This window comes from Electrophorus electricus, chromosome 16 (genome assembly GCF_013358815.1).
Source record: "Electrophorus electricus isolate fEleEle1 chromosome 16, fEleEle1.pri, whole genome shotgun sequence".
Classification (NCBI taxonomy): domain Eukaryota; kingdom Metazoa; phylum Chordata; class Actinopteri; order Gymnotiformes; family Gymnotidae; genus Electrophorus; species Electrophorus electricus.
The window spans coordinates 15,537,514-15,558,358 of record NC_049550.1 but is presented as its reverse complement, the minus strand read 5'-3'; the positions used below and the strand labels follow the sequence as shown (position 1 = coordinate 15,558,358).

Below are 20,845 nucleotides of genomic sequence, written 5' to 3'. Positions count from 1 at the left end.
TCATGTCAAAATGTTTCATAGCCACTACACCTCTGAGCTGTCATGTTGTGTGGCTGCTTGGTGACCTGATGACTAGTATTTTCTCAGCAGCAGCAGCAGCAACCACAGAGTGTGAGCACACAGGAAGACCTGGTGCCATAAGTTCCAATAGGAATCCCCCAGGTCTGTAAGCCCAATCAACCTAGTCTGAGTCCATGCTAGTGCAAGACAATTTTTTTATTTCTAAATGTAAGTGCAAAAATGGGCTGTGTCTACATGCACAGGGATGCTAGTGAAAGCAGAACAAACATCAACCATGGTGTGTGTGTGTGTGTGTGTGTGTGTGTGTGTGTGTGTGTGTGTGTGTAATTATATTTATTATACAAGAGACGTCCAGTACAAGCGAGGGATGACAAGATCATTGACCTTTCTCAAATCTTGTGTGAAATGCCACCTCCTCCAATCTGGTTGCAAACTGGATTGATTAGAGTATTGTAAGGGGGCACAATAGGTGTCAGAACTCCTCTGACAGCAGAAAGTCCATGATGTTGACACTGTCCTCCTTTTCAGGCAAGAGCAGGTATTGCCTACATGACATGGGGGGTGTAGGTGCCAGCTAGACCCTGTACCCACTTGATCTTGGTATTCAACTCACAGAGAAGGCAGAACTGACTGCAGGTGTAAGTAGAATCACAAATAGAAAGATCATTAACCAGAGAGGTCATTATATTATGACCCATGATTATCATGTTTAATTTAGACATTATGTCACAACCCAGAAGATTAAAATGTAAATTGGAAATGATCACAAATGGATGGTGAAAGCGTATTCCACAGTCGCTGACACATGTAACACACTGAGGGAAGGTTTTGTGGGCAGGAGATGGGCAGCCCATTAACTCCAACAGAACTAATGGATGCTCCACACAAGACCCTTGTATTTTGTTCTATTGTTGCAAGACCTGAGCCAATGGAACCCTGTTTTTTTTTTTTGCATGTTTGTGTTTTTTACAAGGGTAAATATGCAAGCCAGACTCTTTCTCCATTGCTGGAAATGCTCCTTTTTTTAATGTAACTAGCAGGTCAGAGTGTCTTTCAATAAGCCATCAGCTATTAACTAATAAGTCCATGATAAGGAGATTAGAGTAATTGGTTTTTGTACCTGACATAGAGGTGTCAGTCTTATAGGTGCTGGTGGTGTGGATCTAATCCCTACATGATGGAGTTTTTGTTGTTTCGTAACCTTATTTGTAAGGATCGGTGCCAGGCCGAGGTCCCCTCCGACCACCAGTGGGAGGTCTCGAGTCAGGCACACCACTAATCAGGCTAAACGCCCAACAGCTGGGCTAGGTCTATATAAGCCCAGTGAGCCAGTCACTCAGTGCTGGGTCTTTGCCAAAGTTCTGAGCCAAGTGCCTAGCTGGTACCTTTGAGTATTGAGGTCTGTAAGCCCTTCTGTTGTGAGGGTGTTTGTGTTTTTACATGTTCTGTCCCTTCTCCAGTTTTCCTTCTCAAATCTGTCTCTCTTCCAAAGCTCCCCTTAGCCATTACAACTACTTGTTCTCTGGTTTTGTTTAGGAAGTTTTAGTTTGGTTTTCCCCAGGGCATTGGGGCTGCCATCCTTCCCATGGTGTGCTTGGTTCTGCATTTTCCAAAACTCGGTGTGGTGTTTAGTTTTTTTTTCCCTCTAGTTTTGTCGTCCTCTGTTCCTTTGAAGAGCGATATACGGGCAGGTTGTTTTATGGCCGCTGCAGTCTAGCGGGAGCTCGTTCACCTCGCAAAAAAATGGCTGGGGTTCGACTCCCTGCCTTTTGGTTATTTACTTTTCTTGTTTACCTGTTCCACGAGCTAACTGTTCTGCACACGGGTCCATCATGAGAGCGTGGTTGCTCACCCAGCAGGCCGTTGGCATCATCACCTGAGTTCAAGATCACCTTACATTATTTTGCTCTATTTTCATTGTAGTCCAGATTGCTAGAGTGAGAATCCCTGAGTACACATCGTGAACAAGATATAAACATCATGATGCTTTTGAGGAAACTGCATTCAAGTATTTTAACTAGATTAAAATTAATGGACTAGATAAAAATTGAATGAACAAATAAATGATTTAGATTTTTATTTAGATGTATTAATTATTTAGATTGTCAGGATCTCCCAGCCATTTTTGATCACTTACATTTGTTTTGATTCTGAAGTGATAGGCATGTTCATCCTCCTTCGTTATATTGATCAGTTTGAGGGAGAAGTGTTGCTGTTTATCTACATAACACTGGACCCTTCCTGAGTCATTAGTGGGTCTGCAATATACAGGCTTGTCCTCTTGTGAATTGAAATGCTCTGTGACCCAAAATTCCTCTTTCACATCAAGCCCTGCTGGGTATGTGTAACTGCCATTGATAAACATTGTGGACCCCTTTAAAACACATATTTTAGTTGGGTTGTACTTCACACTCCATTCTGTTCCAAAAGCTCCTGAAACATATGATGCATGAAAGAGGTCATTAGAGGAGTCTGGGCCCCATAAGAGAGTGGGAGTTCTCTTACAGCTTCACTTCTCTCCTCTCTAACTCCAGCAGCTACTGCAGAACTATGAGCTGATTCTGATCTAAACCACAAAGTGAGAAGAGCTTGTAGCAGGGTGGGGGAGGAGCTTGGGGAGAAGTGGACACTAGTGACTCTGAACAACTTAACGCTCAGTCACATAATATATGTGGTTGAGTAAAGAGAAAAACAAACAAAAATATATCTGCACTTTGTAGTTATAGTGGGGTTGTGAATTTTAATCTTACTACAGTGTGCTCTTAATCTAAGACTGCCCTAAACTTGAGAAAAACCACAAAGCCCTCAGCAAGCTCTGTAGCAGTGGTGTGGGGGATGTGGGGGGATTTGGTAACCAGTGTATCCCTACTCTTCAATTTATGGGTCCGTTTTTCAGGCCAAATGTAAACAGGATGTAGATGGGCAGCCTGCGTTATCAGGGAGATGATAATCAAACGTTCTTCTCTTGAAGAATGCATTCTTGCACCCTCTGGTGGGAAAATAATTAATTGCTTAAACTTACTGGCAGAACAGTTTCACTGCTGTTTAAATGTGAGTACTGAGAGTTTAATTGAAATATCTCATTATGTAACCCCCCGCCCCACCAATTTTCAGAAAATTAGGAGCAATTCAGAATATAAGGATCAGTAACTCATGATCAGTCATGTCAGTTCCACTACTGTAATAAAATCAAATCAAATTACGCAACTGAAGCTGGCTGACACAATATGTTTCAAAGTAGTTTTGAGCAGGCTGTCATTACAAGTGTCTGTCTCTAACTGTTGGATGGTTCTAATGGATGCATTCTAATGATTAAGTGAAGGCCAAACACTCGTGATCCTGAAGAGCCCCCAGAAAGGGCACAATTCCATCCAAGTACCAGCTGATAAACTCCCAATAACATGAGGTACCATCAAGTGACTGCTATAGAAAATTATTATTAAATAATTAGTAAAATTATCAACAAGAGCCACCTCTACATGGATGATATCAAGCTGTATGCCAGAAGTGAAAGAGACATTGACTGACTAATACATCTCAGGATATACAGCAGCGACATCGGAATGTCATACAGATCTGATAAGTGTGGACGTATGAGTGAGGCCAGTCCTGAGAATTCAGCTGAATAGGAGGAACAAGATCTGAGCTATGAACACCGATGATCTACCAGTCATCAGACACCCCGCTGGCATAATTAGTTGGCCTAATGAGGAGATAAAAGCCACTGTCATCAAGACAAGGAAACTCCTCACAATGCACAGAGGGTTTCAGTCCAAATCCATCACTCTGAGACTATACACTAAGGGGAAAGAGGCTGAGGACTAGTGAGTGTCAGAGCCACTATCCAAGATGAAACAACCAAGATCCAGGACACCAGGATGTTGGCCCCAAGTGAAGAAGTGCTTAGTGAGTACCTTAGAAACAGACATGTTGACATTTTACAAAGAAAAGCCACATATGTAAGTAATGTAGTGCAAGAAATAAGAAGGACATCAAAACTTTAACAACTTTCAGATTTATGTTCTATAAAGTCTTCCAACTGCCAAACCAGTTTTTGTCCAGCAGATGGCGATATAACCCTGTGCTTATAAACCCCCTAAGGGTGAGCGTGTATGTGTGTGTGTGTGTGTGTGTGCATGTGTGCCTGTGTGTACATCTGTGTGTGCGTGTGTATGTGTGTGTGTATGTGTGTGTGTGTGTGTGTGTGTGTGTGTGTTTGGGTGTATGGGTGTGTCTCACCACATCTCTGCTTTCACACATTTCAGTCAGGAGCTGTAGCAGGACTGCAGGAGGCTGTAAATGATGACAATGATGAAGATTACTCATTTTGGTATCTGTCTCTTTCTCTCAGGTAAGTTGTTCCTCCCCTTCTGAAGCTTACAGCATTTGAAGGAAAGCAGTGGGTGACAAAATTCACAAATTTACATCCTTGTGCATTGTAACCTTGTTTGACAGCAACAAGATACAAAACATCTGGGGTTACAATCATTGGATATTAAAGAGAGTCAATCACATTTAAGTGTACTCATAAGTGGGCTCAAGGTAACAGGAAGTACTTCTGTAAGGATCCTTGTCAAAGAGCTGAGGACGTCCTTGTTGACTCAGATAAGCCATCCAGTGGGAGATACAGCCTGATGGATGAAGGGACAGACTTCACTGTGAGTATCACTTGACTGGAGAGGGCAGACTCTGGTAAATACTGGTGTGAGGTGGACAGAATGTTTAGGGACACATTTAATGATGTCATCCTTAAAGTTTTGGATGGTAAGCTTTTCACATTAAAAGAGTAAAAGAAGACGTGTGTTTCTTTTGACAGTTTGTCAGCTTCATCTCACTGTTTCACTGTGTGTCCTGTTGATGACGTCTGTGGTTTGGATTCTTATGTTTTTGTCCTTACATTACAAGGGTAAGACTTTCAGTAGAATCACACACATTTGCTTGGACATCTAAACTGCAGGCACATTTTTATAGATTTCTTATACAGTAAGTCTGTTTGATCTTAATGACACATTCATTCATCACATTTTATTATGTAATGTAGTTTTCACATTTCTATACTTCATGTTTTTGTGTGCGCATTACTCTCTAGCCTTGACCTAAGAGACACAGTTTAGCTCTTCAGTTTGGTAATCCCGAGGCTTCTTCCTTACACCCCATGTGTGGTCTAGACCTGTGTACTGTGAAGCTGATTTTAAACAATATATTTTGTTAAATTCACTGTATAAAACAAAAATGAATGAAAACAGAATATCTGAATCTTTTTCATTGACCTGTTTTCTTTTATCCAGTATGTACCCAGCCCCTTTTAGAGCCTTTGGTGATGTCCTGGTGTCATCCAGGAAGAGGACAGGTGAGTGACGAGGGGGTTAGCCAATAACATATTCAAGTCATAAAAAAAACATCATGATATATGAAGAATGTTATTATGTCTTCATTTAGTTTATAAATAATTGGCTTTGTGAAATACTGATCCCCAAATGAAGTCTCTAACCCTAGTGTGTTAAGAAGTTTTCTCTGTTATCTGTCCACAGTTTGAGGTGTCTGACTATGAGGGGGATCAATTTGGAAACCAGAACTCAGTGAGCCAGAATCAGACTCCAGAAGCTAACACTGAGCTAGACAATGAGAATATGCCCACTGGTACCACAGACTATGAGAATGTTCACACTGGTACCACAGACTATGAGAAACTTTTCACTGCTATGAGATTTTATGTACAAAATATATATACATTACAGTGATGACTGATTGACTGAAGCACAGCTTTATCTCAGGACCAGCTGTTATACATTATATATTATATCTGTTATACACATACACAAAAAAACCTTTAGCTGCAAATGAAGTAGCTGGCGTGCTCTTCATCATATCTTGGTGCGGATAGTTGTTTGTGTTGCACAGTTGTGTTTCTGCTGTGCACCAGATGGGCCTGATGTACGGCTGGACAATGTTGTGAGATCATTGTGGTGATTATAAGTGAAAGGACATCAGGTCGGGCCGCCGGAGAGATTCTACACCCAGAGATTCCACCTTCCTCTACAACTTCAGTCAACTTCAGTGAACACATGAGTGTGGTGAGACAATGAAACCCAAGTCAAAGTTCACTATAATACCAGGTTGCAAACCTGGTAAGACACATGCACAGAAAAAAACACCCCCCCCCCCCCAAAAAAAAAAAAACAACAACAAAAAAAAAAAAACAGATTACTTTCATAAAAGGTCAGGGCATCTTTCATTTATTCATGCAAATCTTAAAATAATCTTCAAATAATCATGTTTAATTACATCGGTATTAGGTAAGGAAATACATTTTTTTATTTCTACAACAGAAACAGCAATATGGCAAATCCTCAAAATTAGATATTCGTGTTATTAAAATTATATATTTGTGTTATTCCAAAGTCCTGACTGAAAAATGTGGAATTTTACATCTTGACCCAGATCCATGCAATAAAATATGGTAGTCATACCTTCAGCCATTTCACCCAACAATCTCTCTCTCTCTCACACACACACACACACACACACACACACACACACACACACATATATATATTTTTCATGTAGACTGTGTTTTATGGTTTATTGCTTTTTATTGCTATGGTCTCTGTATTGTTTTCTCAAAGTCTGCAAGAAGAATGAGAGTACAAATGAAAGTGTGCTAGAGCAGAATTTAAACACACACATACATACCAAACACTAATCCATACACAGACACACATGGACACACACACACACACACACACACACACACACACACACACACACACACACACACACACACACACTGGCAGCCATGCATTTAAATAGTTCAATAATACTCCTCACTAATACACTTCATTCTAGCACCTAAGTAACTTAAGTAACTTCATACTGATATAGCACTTGTCAGTCATTCTGTTTGTCAGTTTTAATGGTATAATCATATAGTTACAGTTATGGTTTATAAACATATAGTTATAATAATGGAGAAACTCAGCAGGATCTAATTCTTAGTAATGTACACTGTCACTGCCAATGATTGTACCTGTCATGCACTATTTATCAGCCACGATCTAACTCAGCTCTTAACAGCTCAACCCTACACAGGATGGCTGCAGCACTGGGTATGGCCACTGGGGGGCAGCCTATTTTGATCACAGCGGTGATGCTCATATGGTAGTGGCATGTTCATATGCAAAACACAGCAGTATCAGTGTCACTGCTGGACTTTTAGTGGCCTGCCACCTAAAAGAATATCAAGTTAATTCATATAGTCAGTAAATGACCATAGATAGATGATGGTTAGACATTTGTGCTTGGCAACAGAAGAGCTGTTTTTGTATAACTATATTGTGTCTCTAATAAATAAGGTTTTTCGTAGAAGCATAAAGTGAGCTAATTCTTGACAGTGTTGTATGCAATGTGAGAAAGATCTGCATTATAGTAATCCCTCTCTTTAGTAACCAAACATGACATGTCCCAAATAAACCATCAATGTGTGGAATTAAATAGGTTCTGGGTGGTGTTATCCAGTTTACTCACTTCCTCAGTTTTCTCAAGTATAATAAAACCTTTTCAAGTGGAATGAAACAGCTTGAACTTACTGTGATGTTCTCATACACAGGACAGGTGGTTGTGTTCAAATCATCAGGACAGGGGTGAACAGTCTGTGTAAAGGTGGCAATAAAAAGCACATATGAAAGTAAAGCATTCACAGCAAACACTCTTGTCTAGAATTACATGTTTGTTGGAACCACACAACAAATGTTTCCTGGGAATCAAAACTACCACCTCAGTGTTTTTAACACCTCACACTACCTGTGCTACCAGGTGAGCTACAAGAGCCACAACCACCAAGACTAATTTTGTTTTTGAAGATACTTACAGCAAGTACATCATATAAATTATCAGAGGGTCTGACTTTCAACTCAAGAGCTGTGTATGCATCATCCGTAGAATCAGGGTCAGCATTCTGCAGAGAAGACGCAGGTAGGAAACAGGAAGCAGAAGCAGGCCTTGATGTAGGCATTACAGTGGCTTTATGAAGAGGCAGTGAAGATTTACAATGTAGATATCCATTGGAGGTCCCTCACTATGCAGAGTCAGAACCTTGGATAGCGCTCTCTCTCGACAACCTGGCGCTGTTCCACTCCCTCTCCTTTTAGAGTCACTGTGGTATTTCTTTCTCTTACTCCTATTCCTCCTGCTCATAGAACACAAACTATCAAATATTGCCAGCACAGACATAATTAATTGCTGAAACCTGTTCTACTCAAGGAAGTTGGTCACAAATTTCTTCACCTCATCCAGAATGCCAGCACAAGAAGAGCAGAGAGCCCACACACTGTTACTCCGACAGCTATATTAAGAATGATGGAAGAGCCTGCTGAGAGATCCAGACATGCACACACACACGTACACATGCACGTATGCATAACAGCAATAACAAAATATATTAACAAAAATCAAATCATTGAATCAAGTCTATGGAAATTTCATATCACAACTATCATATCATGTCTCTTGTATCATGACTATTGTGGTGAGGGTAAGCAGGATGCGGGGACGAGGCACGATGAAACATGCTTTTATTTTAAAAACATGCAAAACATAAGACAAAGCTCTAAGGCTATGCACATCTCAAACACCAACACACATATTACGACACACGAGACATATATACATCGAAGACGATTACACATAGCACGGAACAGGTGGACAACATGAGAGGGCGTGGCAAGACAGAAGAACACACACACACCAAGAAACTTGGGGAGGGGGTGGGGCTATAACATGACAACTATCAGGTTTACCCTGTAAAGCAAATAAATATATATAAACTGTCCTACACACTTTCATTCATTAACTGCATTATTAGGACATTTCTGATTTCTCTGATTGTTACCTTTTATTAAGACGGACACAGTAGATGAATTCTGAGCTCCATGATGGTTCTGAGCTGCACAATAGTAGAATCCACTCTGTAGAACTCTGTAATTCTGTCCAGATCCTACAGGTGAGGTTCTTCCTTCTTTAAACCAGTTGAAGTTCTGCACAGATGGGTTGGCATCACTGTTGCAGATCAGAGTCACTGAACTACCCTCCACTATTTCACCCGAGAGACTGATGGACACTGATACATTCTTTGGAGGATCTAAAAACCAGGAAACAATGGCATGATTTAATCATCAGAGAATGTATTTTCTTTACTGTAACTTTACAAAACACAGAATTGCAAGCTGTACAAAGTAAACATTAACTTACACATAACATTCAGTATTAGAGATGAGTATTTTGATCCATGTTCATTAATGGACTTGCACTTGTATTCTCCACTGTCCTCAGAGCTGATATTAGGAATAATGTGTGTGCTTTCTTTTCCTAATAATGTTTTCTCTTTGAACCAGTTGTAGTTCTGCACAGGTGGGTTGGCATCACTGCTGCAGGTCAGAGTCACTGAACTGCCCTCCACTATTTCACCAGAGGGACTGATGGACACTGACACATTCTGTGGAGGATCTATTAGCAGACATTATTGCTTTAAATGTAATATTTATCTTTTATTATGCAGGTAATAAAATTATTTCACTGGCAGTGCAAGATCTTAGGATGTTTATTCAGTAATTCATTTGTTTCACATTTGATTTTATGTAAATATTGGAAGTATTGTATGAAAGCAAAATAAAACTATGTAAACTTACATCTGACAGTGAGAGTTTGAGCAGGAGAGGGGAGATGTTCATATCCTCTTACAGCACACATATAACTGCCTGCATCCTCACTGCTGACTGGCCGCAGATGGAGTGGGTTTGTACTGGAGGATAAACAACGTCCATTTTTGTACCAGATGAATGTTGGACTGTCAGTCAAACTGCAGCTGGTTGTACACGTCAGAACTGCTGCTTCTCTCTCTATTACTTCAAGAAGAGTTTTAACAAGGAGCTCTAAGACAATGAGAGAATCATCAAACGAAACAACTGGAAGTCCATCACAATTTAAATCATACAGGGAAACTTCAAGCAATTAAGAAAATTATTCTGCTGTGATGAAACTGTCTTGGATTTTATTTAAAGAAAAGAGAGAAACAAAGTGTGTAGTACAAATTGAGTAGTACAGCTAATATATCAGAGTAACCCTTATTCAGTTTAACAACTCTCAATAATCAGCTTAATTAAACTCAAACGCCTTTGCATGAAGTGAGAATGTGCATCATAGTTAAAAATAGGCATTAATAAACTTCACTACTCATATTCCTCTGAGTAAAGGACACTATGCATCACAATTAGAAAATGGGGAATTCAATATGTAACCTACCTGTGACAGTGATCTTGACAAGATCTCCCAGCCATTTTTGTTTGGCTACATTTGTTTTGATTCTGAAGCGATAGTCATGTTCATCCTCCTTCGTTACATTAATCAGTTTGAGGGAGAAATGTTGCTGTTTATCTACATAACACTGCACTCTGCCTGAGTCCTTAGTGGGTCTGCAATATACAGGTGTGTCCTGTTCTCTATCGAATGGCTCTTTAACCCAAAATTCCTCTTTGACTTCCAGCCCTGCTGGGTATGTGTAACTGTCATTGATAAACACTGTGGACCCCTTTAAAGCACATATTTCAGTTTGTTTGTACTTCACACTCCATTCTGTTCCAAAAGCCACTGAAACATATAATGCATACAAGAGGTCAATAGAAGAGTCTGGGCCCCATAAGAGAGTGGGAGTTATCTTACAGCTTCACTTCTCTCCTCTCTAACTCCAGCAGCTACTGCAGAACTCTGAGCTGATTCTGAGCTAAACCACAAAGTGAGAAGAGCTTGTAGCAGGGTGGGGGAGGAGCTTGGGGAGAAGTGGACACTAGTGACTCTGAACAACTTAACGCTCAGTCACATAATATATGAGGTTGAATAAAGAGAAAAACAAACAAAAATATATCTGCACTTTGTAGTTATAGTGGGGTTGTGAATTTTAATCTTACCACAGTGTGCTCTTAATCTAAGACTGCCCTAAACTTGAGAAAAACCACAAAGCACTCAACAAGCTCTGTAGCAGTGGTGTGGGAGATGTGGGGGCTTTGGTAACCAATGTAAATTAACTAAATGGGAACACTGTGTCAGAAAATCTTTATATTTTAACTTATTAATCTTTATATAATAAACTTTTGATGAAGATTGCAGTCTTACCCAGAGACATGAACAGAGTGATGAGAGTGAGAGTTAGAAGAGGAGTTCTGAGTGACATCATTAAACAAACCTGCACAGACACACAACAGCACACAACACAGCTGAGTGCATCACATTTCTGCTTCTATTTACACTGTTTCAAATATCAGTCAGACTGATCTGATGACAACTGTATTACTGAGGAAGTTTGGCTCTTGTCATCTCATTTCAATTGAGTTTTATTCCTTGAGGGCAATTTAGTCTAGATTGAATCACAAAAGGATTTATAGGAATCCTTGTCCAGACTGTAAATGAAAAAGGTGAAAGCAATTGTGATAAGAATAAAAACACAAAACCATTCTACCAACTTTAACAAAAGAAAAACAACTTCAACTATTTTAACACCTCATCTCAGAATTACATACAAATGTATTTACACAGTCATAAATCAGATACATATTGTATTAATAATAAGTTTTGTTATGTCCTAATCAGTGTAGAAGACTGAAGTGGCCAAACTGTATGTAGTGAGAGCTTGTTGTTCAGGTCTGTACTAGGAGCTCTATTCTCATATGGTGTCATGCTGGAGAGGAGACCTGCATCAGAAGAGCGGAGTGGGTGGGGCAGTATGAGTTTAGGAGTTCAGCTAGGTAGGGAGGTGCAAGACCATGTAGAGCTCTGGGTGTAAGTGGGTGTCATGATTGACAGCTGTCAATCAATCAAAAACAAGCTATAAATCATTTTGATGGACGGTGTATACAATACCCCCTCCCCCCCACTATGTACTTTCATTGCACCAGAATGATAAATCACTTTATTAGCAAAGTAGGACTGGACACTAGAATGTATTTTGGTCTCAATGAATATTTTCACAACAGAATTAAGTAACAAGACCATGTGTTCTAACCACAAATTACTTTAGCCATCCTATTTGAAAATATTTTTTGAAATGTAAAGAAACAGCAGTCCATCACAGAATCATAGAACAACCATGCACGGTCCCAGATGATGGTAATGCCTGACATTAGAATAACAGAATTGTCAATGGTAATTTTCTACTGGTTCTGCAAATTAGTTGATAATTAGACAATCATTTTCTAGGAAATTAAACCAAAATCTCTATTCTGTTAATCTACATTCTGTTAATCTTTATTGATGTTGCATTAATACTGTTGTGACCTGAAGAAAGAGTCTTACCGTTCTGTGACAAGACTGATCACCAGTGTTCAAATATCAAATGATAAGAACAGAGGCAGCACAAAGCTAAAAAGCTAGATGTGGTTAACACATTTATTTCCTTCCTCTTTTAGGGAGTGCTTGACCTTCCTGGCTAAAGCAGCTTTGTTGCATGCTCATGTGGTTTTTAAACAGGTGTTGAGAAAGAAGGCCATGGCAAACAGGCAGCAAAATATGTTCCAGTGAGTTTTTATTTATAGCTTGTGATAATGCAAAATAAGAAATATGCATATTTGTGAAAAGTGAATTTCAAAAATACTAAATGTAGTCACTTGCTGCCATCCTCCGTCAGCCTTGAGCTGTCATCAAAGTACAAATAAAGCTAAAGACAACCTCAGTCTATGACACTGCACCACCCCAGACCTCCAGAAAGAAGCACTGAGCCAAAGTGAGAATGTGAATAACACTTTAGACAAGCTCAAAGAAATAGCTCGTGTGTGTCACATTATATACAAGCAAAGGACTACATTTTACTTACAAAAAAAACAAAAAACAAAACTTCACTGTTATCCCTACTCTTCAATTCATGGGTCTGTTTTTCAGACCAAATGAGAGAAGGATGTAAATGGGCAGCCTGCATTATGAGGGAGATGATAATCAGACATTCTGCTCTAGAGGAATGCATCCTTGCACCCTCTGGTGGGAAAATAATTAATTGCTTAAACTTACTGGCAGAACAGTTTCACTGCTGTTTAAATGTGAGTACTGAGAGTTTAATTGAAATTTCTCATTATCTAACCCCCCGCCCCACCAATTTTCAGAAAATTAGGAGCAATTCAGAATATAAGGATCAGTAAGTCATGATCAGTCATGTTAGTTCCACTACTGTAATAAAATCAAATCAAATTACGCAACTGAAGCTTGCTGACACACTATGTTTCAAAATAGTTTTGAGCAGGCTGTCATTACAAGTGTCTCTAACAGTTGGATGGTTCTAATGGATGCATCCCAATTGCATACTTAGAAGCAGTCATTTCTGTGTATGGTTTGGATGGACAATATTGTCCCATAATGCAATGCAAAATGGAAAGGGAGGAGCTATTCAACTGAATCTAGTCACATCATTTGAAAAAAATGGTAGACACTGACAAGTTTAGTAGTGATGGTGGCTGATGAATGTTTAAATGTGACTTAGATTACTTTTACTTTACTAAAATTATGAATATATATAATAAATCAAATTACCTTTACAAACAAAGCAAAGAACTTGATATTGATTGAAAATATATAACTAAATACATGGTTGTTTTTGTAATCCAATTCATAATTGTAGCATCATAGTGGCTATAGTTTTGGCTTTTAAGCACAATTTAATGTGACTGCAAGTGTGTGTGTGTGTGTTTGTCTGTTTGTGTGTGTGAATGAGCTGCTTAGGGATGGAACCCACCCTGAATGGTTAATTGAAGGCCAGACACTCCTGATCCTGAAGAGCCCCCAGAAAGGGAACAATTCCATCCAAGTACCGACTGATAACATGCCAATAACATGAGTTACCATCAAGTGACTACTAAGGAGATGCCCTGTCTCTCATGCTGTTCTACATAGGACTCAGCCCCCTTAGCAAAATTATCAACAAGAGCCACATCCTCTACATGGATGATATCAAGCTGTATGCCAGAAGTGAAAGAGACATTGACTCACTAATACATCTCAGGATATACAACAGCGACATCGGAATGTCATACAGATCTGATAAGTGTGGACGTATGAGTGAGGCCAGTCCTGAGAAGTCAGCTGAATAGGAGGAACAAGATCTGAGCTATGAACACCGATGATCTACCAGTCATCAGACACCCCGCTGGCATAATTAGCTGGCCTAATGAGGAGATAAAAGCCACTGACATCAAAACAAGGAAACTCCTCACAATGCACAGAGGGTTTCAGTCCAAATCCATCACTCTGAGACTATACACTAAGGGGAAAGAGGCTGAGGACTAGTGAGTGTCAGAGCCACTATGCAAGATGAAACAACCAAAATCCAGGACACCAGGATGTTGGTCCCAACTGAAGAAGTGCTTAGTGAGTACCTCAGACAGCAGAAACAGACATGTTGACATTTTACAAAGAAAAACCACGTATGTAAGTAATGTAGTGCAAGAAATAACAAGGACAACAAAATGTTAACAACTTTCAGATTTATGTTCTATAAAGTCTTCGAACTGCCAAACCAGTTTTTGTCCAGCAGATGGCGAAATAAACCTGTGCTTATAAACCCCCTAAGGGTGAGTGTGTGTGGGTGTGCGTGTGTGTATGTATGGGTGGGTTGATGGGTGTGGGTGTGGTTTTTATGATGTGTGGAGAGTTTGAAAACTGATAAGATGCTTCTCATCACATCTCATCATGTCTCATCATGTCTCACCACGGCTCTGCTTTCACACATTTCAGTCAGGAGCTGTAGCAGGTCTGCAGGAGGCTGTCAGAGCTCTGGGGACAAAGTTGTCAAATAAATATTATAGACAATGATGAAGATTATTCATCTTGGTATCTGTCTCTTTCTCTCAGGTAAGTTGTTCCTCCCCTTCAGAAGCTTACAGTGTTTGAAGCAAAGCAGTGACAAACACATTTAAGTGTATTCATAAGTGGGCTCAAGGTAATAGGAGGTCATCGACTCAGATAAGCCATCCAATGGGAGATACAGCCTGATGGATGAAGGGACAGACTTCACTGTGACTATCACTCGACTGGAGAGGGCAGACTCTGGTAAATACTGGTGTGGGGTGGACATAATTTTTGTTAACACACAATGATGTCATCCTTAAAGTTTTAGATGGTAAGCTTTTAACATTATAGAGATCATTTAGTTTATAAAGATGAAACTACCATTTTAACAATGGCTGATGATACAAACCCTGATAAATAATTACAGAAGTGTCTTTTCATACTTCTCCTCTCTCTCTCTCTCTCTCTCTCTCTCTCTAGGACAGCACCACAAACCTTTGCTACTTCAACCTCTCAGTCTCCTTCTCCAACCACAATCAGTTTTGTGAGAAACATTTCAATATCTGTCACCACCAATGCTACAGGTACACACACACAAACATACACATGCTGTATTCTGTAAATAACCATTCAACTAGTAAATTTCTCTGGACTGACGTTTCATCTCTTAGTTTCTGTTCACATTAGTATATCAGGTATGTGATGACCAAAACTCTGGTAAGAATGTTCTACTATTTTATTTTCCCAGTTTAAGAACATTCAGAACCCCAGAACTCATATGCACAACCTCCCACACATGCACTTACAAACAGACACATAATGTAATGTAAAACAACAGGCCTCAGATGTGGTTTTTGTCACCATGGTTACAGAGTAAAAACAAAACAAAACAAAACAAACAAACAAAAAAAAACATGTAGAATATGTCAGTCATTCTTTCAACTGCCTCAGAGGACAACCTGCCATGGTTTTGTTCAGGAAGCTGTGTGAAGAAAGAGGTAGCAGGCCAGTGTTTTGTGTGCATGGAGGTTGCACTGCAAGACTCATTAACACATTCAGTTTCATTCTGTTGTGGAACAGAAAAAACACTGAAAACAGTGACTAAGGAAAAAGAGTAAAAGAAGACATATGTTTCTTTTGACAGTTTGGCAGCTTCATCTCACTGTCTCACTGTGTGTTGTTGATGACGTCTGTGGTTTGGATGCTTATGTTTTTGTCCTTACATTACAAGGGTAAGACTGTCAGTAAAATCACACACATTTGCTTGGACATCTAGGCTGCAGGCACATTTTTATAGATTTCTTATACCCTAAGTCTGTATGATCTTAATGACACATTCATTTATTACATTTTATTATGTAATGTGGTCTTCACATTTCTATACTTCATGTGTTTGTGTGAGCATTACTCTCTAGCCTTGACCCAAGAGACACAGTTTAGCTCTTCAGTTTGGTAATCCTGAGGTAACTTTCTTACACCCCATGTGTGGTCTAGACCTGTGTACTGTAAAGCTGATTTTAGACAATATATTTTGTTAAATTCACTGTATAAAATCAAAAAAATGAATGAAAACAGAATATCTGAATCTTTTTCATTGGCCTGTTTTCTTTTATCCAATATGTACCCACCCCCTTTTAGAGCCTTTGGTGATGTCTTGGTGTCATCCAGGAAGAAGACAGGTGAGTGATGAGGGGATTAACAGATTCATGTCATAAAAAATATCATGATATATGAAGAATGTTATTATGTCTTCATTTAGTTTAGAAATAATTGGCTTTGAGAAATACTGATCCCCAAATGAAGTTTCTAACCCTAGTGTTTTAAAAAGTTCTCGGTTATCAGTCCACAGTTTGTTTGACTATAAGGGGGATCAATTTGGAAACCAGAACTCAGTGAGCCAGAATCAGACTCCAGAAGCTGACACTGAGCTAGATGATGAGAACATTCATACTGGTACCACAGGCTATAAGAAACAACTCTACAACTTCAGTCAACAGTGAACATATGAGAGTGGCGAGACAATGACACCCAAATCGAAGTTCAGTATAATCCCAGGTCATAAGCCTAAAAAAACTTACATAGACATACATGCACAAAAAAAAAAGAAAACAGATTACTTTCATAAAAGGTCAGGGCATCTTACATTTATTCATGCAAATCTAAAAATCTTCAAATAACCATGTTTAATTACATCAGTATGAGGTAAGGAAATACATTTTAAAATTTCTACAACCGAAACAGCAATATGGCAAATCCTCAAAATGAGATATTTGTGTTATTAAAATTAGATATTTGTGTTATTTCAAAGTCCTGACTGAAAAATGTGGAATTTTACATTTTGACCCAGATCCAGGCAATAAAATATGGTTGTCATACCTTCAGCCATTTCACCCAACAATCTCTCTCTCTCTCTCTCACACACACACACAGGCACACAGACACATACATACGTTTCCTGTAGACATACGTTTCCTGTAGACTTTATTACTATGGTGATGGTCTCTGTATTGTTTTCTCAGTGTCTGCAAGAAGAATGAGAGTACAAATGAAAGTGTGCTGCAGCAGAATTTGAACACACATACAAACCACATACTGATGCATACATAAACACATACAAATCACACAATGATGCATACATAGACACACATACAAACATGGACACGCATACACACACTGGCAGTCATGCATTTAAATAGATCAATAATCCTCCTCACTAATACACTACATTCTAGCACATTTTTTCCTAAGTAACTTCATACTAATATAGCAACTGCCAGTCATTCTGTTTGTCAGTTCTAATGGTATAACTATATAGTTATAGTTATGGTTTATAAACATATAGTTATAATAATGGAGAAACTAATGGATTCTTACTCATGTGTACCGTCACTGCCAGTGATTGTACCTGTCATGCATAATTTATCAGCCACCATCTAACTCGTCTTTTAACAGCTCATGACTCATCACAGGACGGCTGCAGCACTGGGTATGGCCACTGGGGGGAGCCTATTCTGAACACATCGGGATGCTCATATGGTAGTGGCTTGATCATATGCAAATATTCTATATTGTCCTGTATGAATGTGACCAGTGTGTAAGTATATATAGATATGTATATGTGTATGAATGTGTGCATGTATGTCCAGTGACGGTTGTTGCTCTGTCTTGGTCTTAACCTACCCTACATAACGTGCAGTCGCACAGGTGGCTGCAGATTCTGATGAGAATATGCTGTGTGCACATTGGCTGCTGCTTCTCATCTGTTTGCGAGTCATTGCAAAAGCTGATATTTGTCTGTAAAGTATCCTTGAGTTGGAGATAGGTGCTAGGTAAATAATAATAATAATAATAATAATAAAAAATTAACAGCATCATTAGCATATTTGACTTATCTGTTCATTACCTTTTATTATGACAGACACAGTAGATTAATTCTCAGCTCCATGAGGATTCTGAGCTACACACTAGTAGAATCCATTCTGTAGAACTTTGTAATTCTGTCCAGATCCTACAGATAAAGTTCCTCCTTCTATAAACCAGGTGTGTAGTTATGCACAGGTGGGTTGGCATCACTGCTGCAGGTCAGATTCACTGAACTGTCCTCCACTATTTCATCAGTTACTTACACAAAACATTTAGTGTTACTGAATGAGGCCCATGTCTATGGTCATTACTGGATTGGCATGTGTATTCTCCACTGTCTTCAGCATAATACAGTCTGGCATAGCCAGTGACTCCTAGGAATAGGCTAGGTGACAACCAAGAATACGTTGGTGACTACTGGAAAGACAGTTGACGGCACGGAAAGATGGCACAGGGGACAAGAAGGGTTAGCAACCCAGCCTGTATCTTTAGTGAGAAAGGACCCCACCAAGTTACGGAAAGCCCTGAAGAGAGATACCCCCAGGAGATCCTGAGATTGGGGGGGGAATGAGATCTCTAATCGAACTGATAAATGGTTAACAACTCATGCAAACGGACTGGCCACGAGTGTAACATGCATTTGCGAAAAGCTGCGCAAGAACCAACATGGCCTCAGAATTCATCAGGCCAGAATGAAATGTTTGGTGCAGGAGACCAAGGTGCAACGCACAAGTCCTGAACCTGGTGAGACACAGGAAGAGCCCGGCCAGGAGTCACCCCACAGAGCCAAGTCCCTCCATGCTCCTGTGTCTCCTATTCCAAGCAGAGTAGTTCCACAGCAGCGGATAAAGTGGCCCCCAGCCAGTAACCAGAGTGTGTGGCTGCAGTTTAACAAGGACGTGTCCAACATCATTCAAGCTATGGCCAAAGGAGATGCAGACAGTCGACTTCAAATAATGACTACCATACAACAAGCCCACCACCTATAGCATGAATCGCAGGGCCAGAAAACTACATCAACTGTGCCAGGAGCTTCGAACCCTCAAGAAACAGTACAAGAAATCTAATAAGAAGAAGCAGGCATTAGAAGAACTGCAGAATTTTCTGAGGAAGAAACTGATGACCATATGCAGAGCAGACTGGCATAGGAGGTGGGGAAGAGAGAGAGCCAGGAAGCAAGCCACCTTCATTGCCAATCCCTTTGAGAAGATAAAAAATCTGCTTGGAGGCAAACACAGTGGCTACCTAGAGTATTCAAGAGAGGAAGTAAATTGTTTCCTCCTGAGCACCCTGAGAGATCTGTTGAGGGAGCAAGAGCTTGAGCCCAACAAAGCTCTCATCAGCCCTGCCCCCCAACAACAGAGTTCGAACTGAGGGAGCCGATTCTGAAGGAGGTGGAGGAAGTGATTAAGAGAGGTCACTCAGCATCCACTCCAGGCCCCAGCAGTGTACCCTACCTGGTCTATAAGTGTTGTCCTGAACTTCTCCGGCACTTATGGAGGATCTTGAAGATATGGCGAAGGGGGAGAGTCACTGACCAGTGGAGGTGTGCTAAGAGTTGGATCCCAAAAGAGGAGAACTCGAGAAACATCAACCCGTTTCATTCAATTTCATTATTTAGTGTGGAAGGGACGGCGTTTTTTAGTCTCACGAAGACTGACCAAGTTTCTCCTCAAGAACAACTTTATTGATACCTCAGTACACAAAGGTGGGATTCCTGGATGTTTGGAGCACACAGGGGTAGTTACACAGCTCATCAGAGAGGCTCAAGAGAGCAAAGGTGGCCTAGTTGTGTTGTGGTTGGACCTGACCAATGTTTATGGGTCCATACCACAAGCTGGTTGAGCTAGCACTTCACCGCCACCATGTTCCCAGTAAGATCAAGGATCTGATCCGAGATTACTACAATAATTTCAGGATGTGGGTCACTTCTGGGTCAGTAACATCAGACTGGCATCGTATTGGGAAAGGAATAATAATCTCTTTGCCCTTGCCATGAACATAAACTTTAGGTATAGTCCTAAAGGTAATTTGATTTAGCTTTTAATAAATAAATGACTTGCATCTGACCGTGAGAGTTTGAGCAGGAGAGGGGAGATGTTCATATCCTGTTACAGCAAACCTATAACTGCCTGCATCCAAACCTATAACTGCCTGCATCCTCACTGCTGACTGGCTGCAGGTGGAGTGGGTTTGTACTGGAGGATAAAGGATGTCCATTTTTGTACCAGATGAATGTTAGACTGTCAGACTGCAGGTGGTTGTACATATCAGAACAGTGGTGTGTCCCTCTATTACTGCTTGAGAGGTGTCTACATGGAGGTCCAAGTCAAAGAGATCATCAGATGTGTCAAAGCAGAGAAAACACCAGCAGTGCAGCTCTAGACCAGGACAGGAGCTGAAAAACCCTGATGTTGCAGTGGAATAAAACCTCTGATGGAGCTACATGAATATGTCACTATAAATCACTATGATACCATGAAGATTAAAGTGACATGATAGCTTGTGTTGTTAGCAGGATAATGTGGTGATTAAATGTACCTGTAAATTTCAGCTGTATTCCAGGAATACCCACCCATTTCTCTGTGCGTGTTTGGATTCTGTAGCAGTAATGGTGTTCATCCTCCTTCAACACATTAGTCAA

At 40.0% G+C, this 20,845-nt stretch overlaps 1 protein-coding gene and 1 pseudogene across 1 annotated transcript; one reads left to right on the top strand and one right to left on the bottom strand.

The window, feature by feature from the left end:
* Nucleotides 1-8,812: 8,812 nt before the first annotated feature.
* LOC118242658 (B-cell receptor CD22) lies at nucleotides 8,813-11,194 on the bottom strand. The gene is made up of 5 exons (XM_035534712.1): nucleotides 11,185-11,194; nucleotides 10,318-10,701; nucleotides 9,705-9,947; nucleotides 8,909-9,157; nucleotides 8,813-8,817 (listed from the first exon to the last, which is right to left on the bottom strand). The coding sequence occupies exons 1-5, from the start codon at nucleotides 11,192-11,194 to the stop codon at nucleotides 8,813-8,815; spliced, it is 891 nt and encodes a 296-aa protein (XP_035390605.1).
* Nucleotides 11,195-18,646: 7,452 nt separating this feature from the next.
* LOC118242657 overlaps nucleotides 18,647-20,845 on the top strand; it is a 34,304-nt pseudogene continuing 32,105 nt past the window's right edge.

Bases quoted from the DNA above. Each gene is read 5' to 3' on its own strand.
- LOC118242658 (XM_035534712.1), bottom strand. The intron at 9,948-10,317 runs GTAGGTTACATA...TCATTGTCTTAG, and splicing joins TGTCAAGATCACTGTCACAG to AGCTCCTTGTTAAAACTCTT. The intron at 9,158-9,704 runs GTAAGTTTACAT...CCTGGTTTTTAG, and splicing joins TCAAACTCTCACTGTCAGAT to ATCCTCCAAAGAATGTATCA.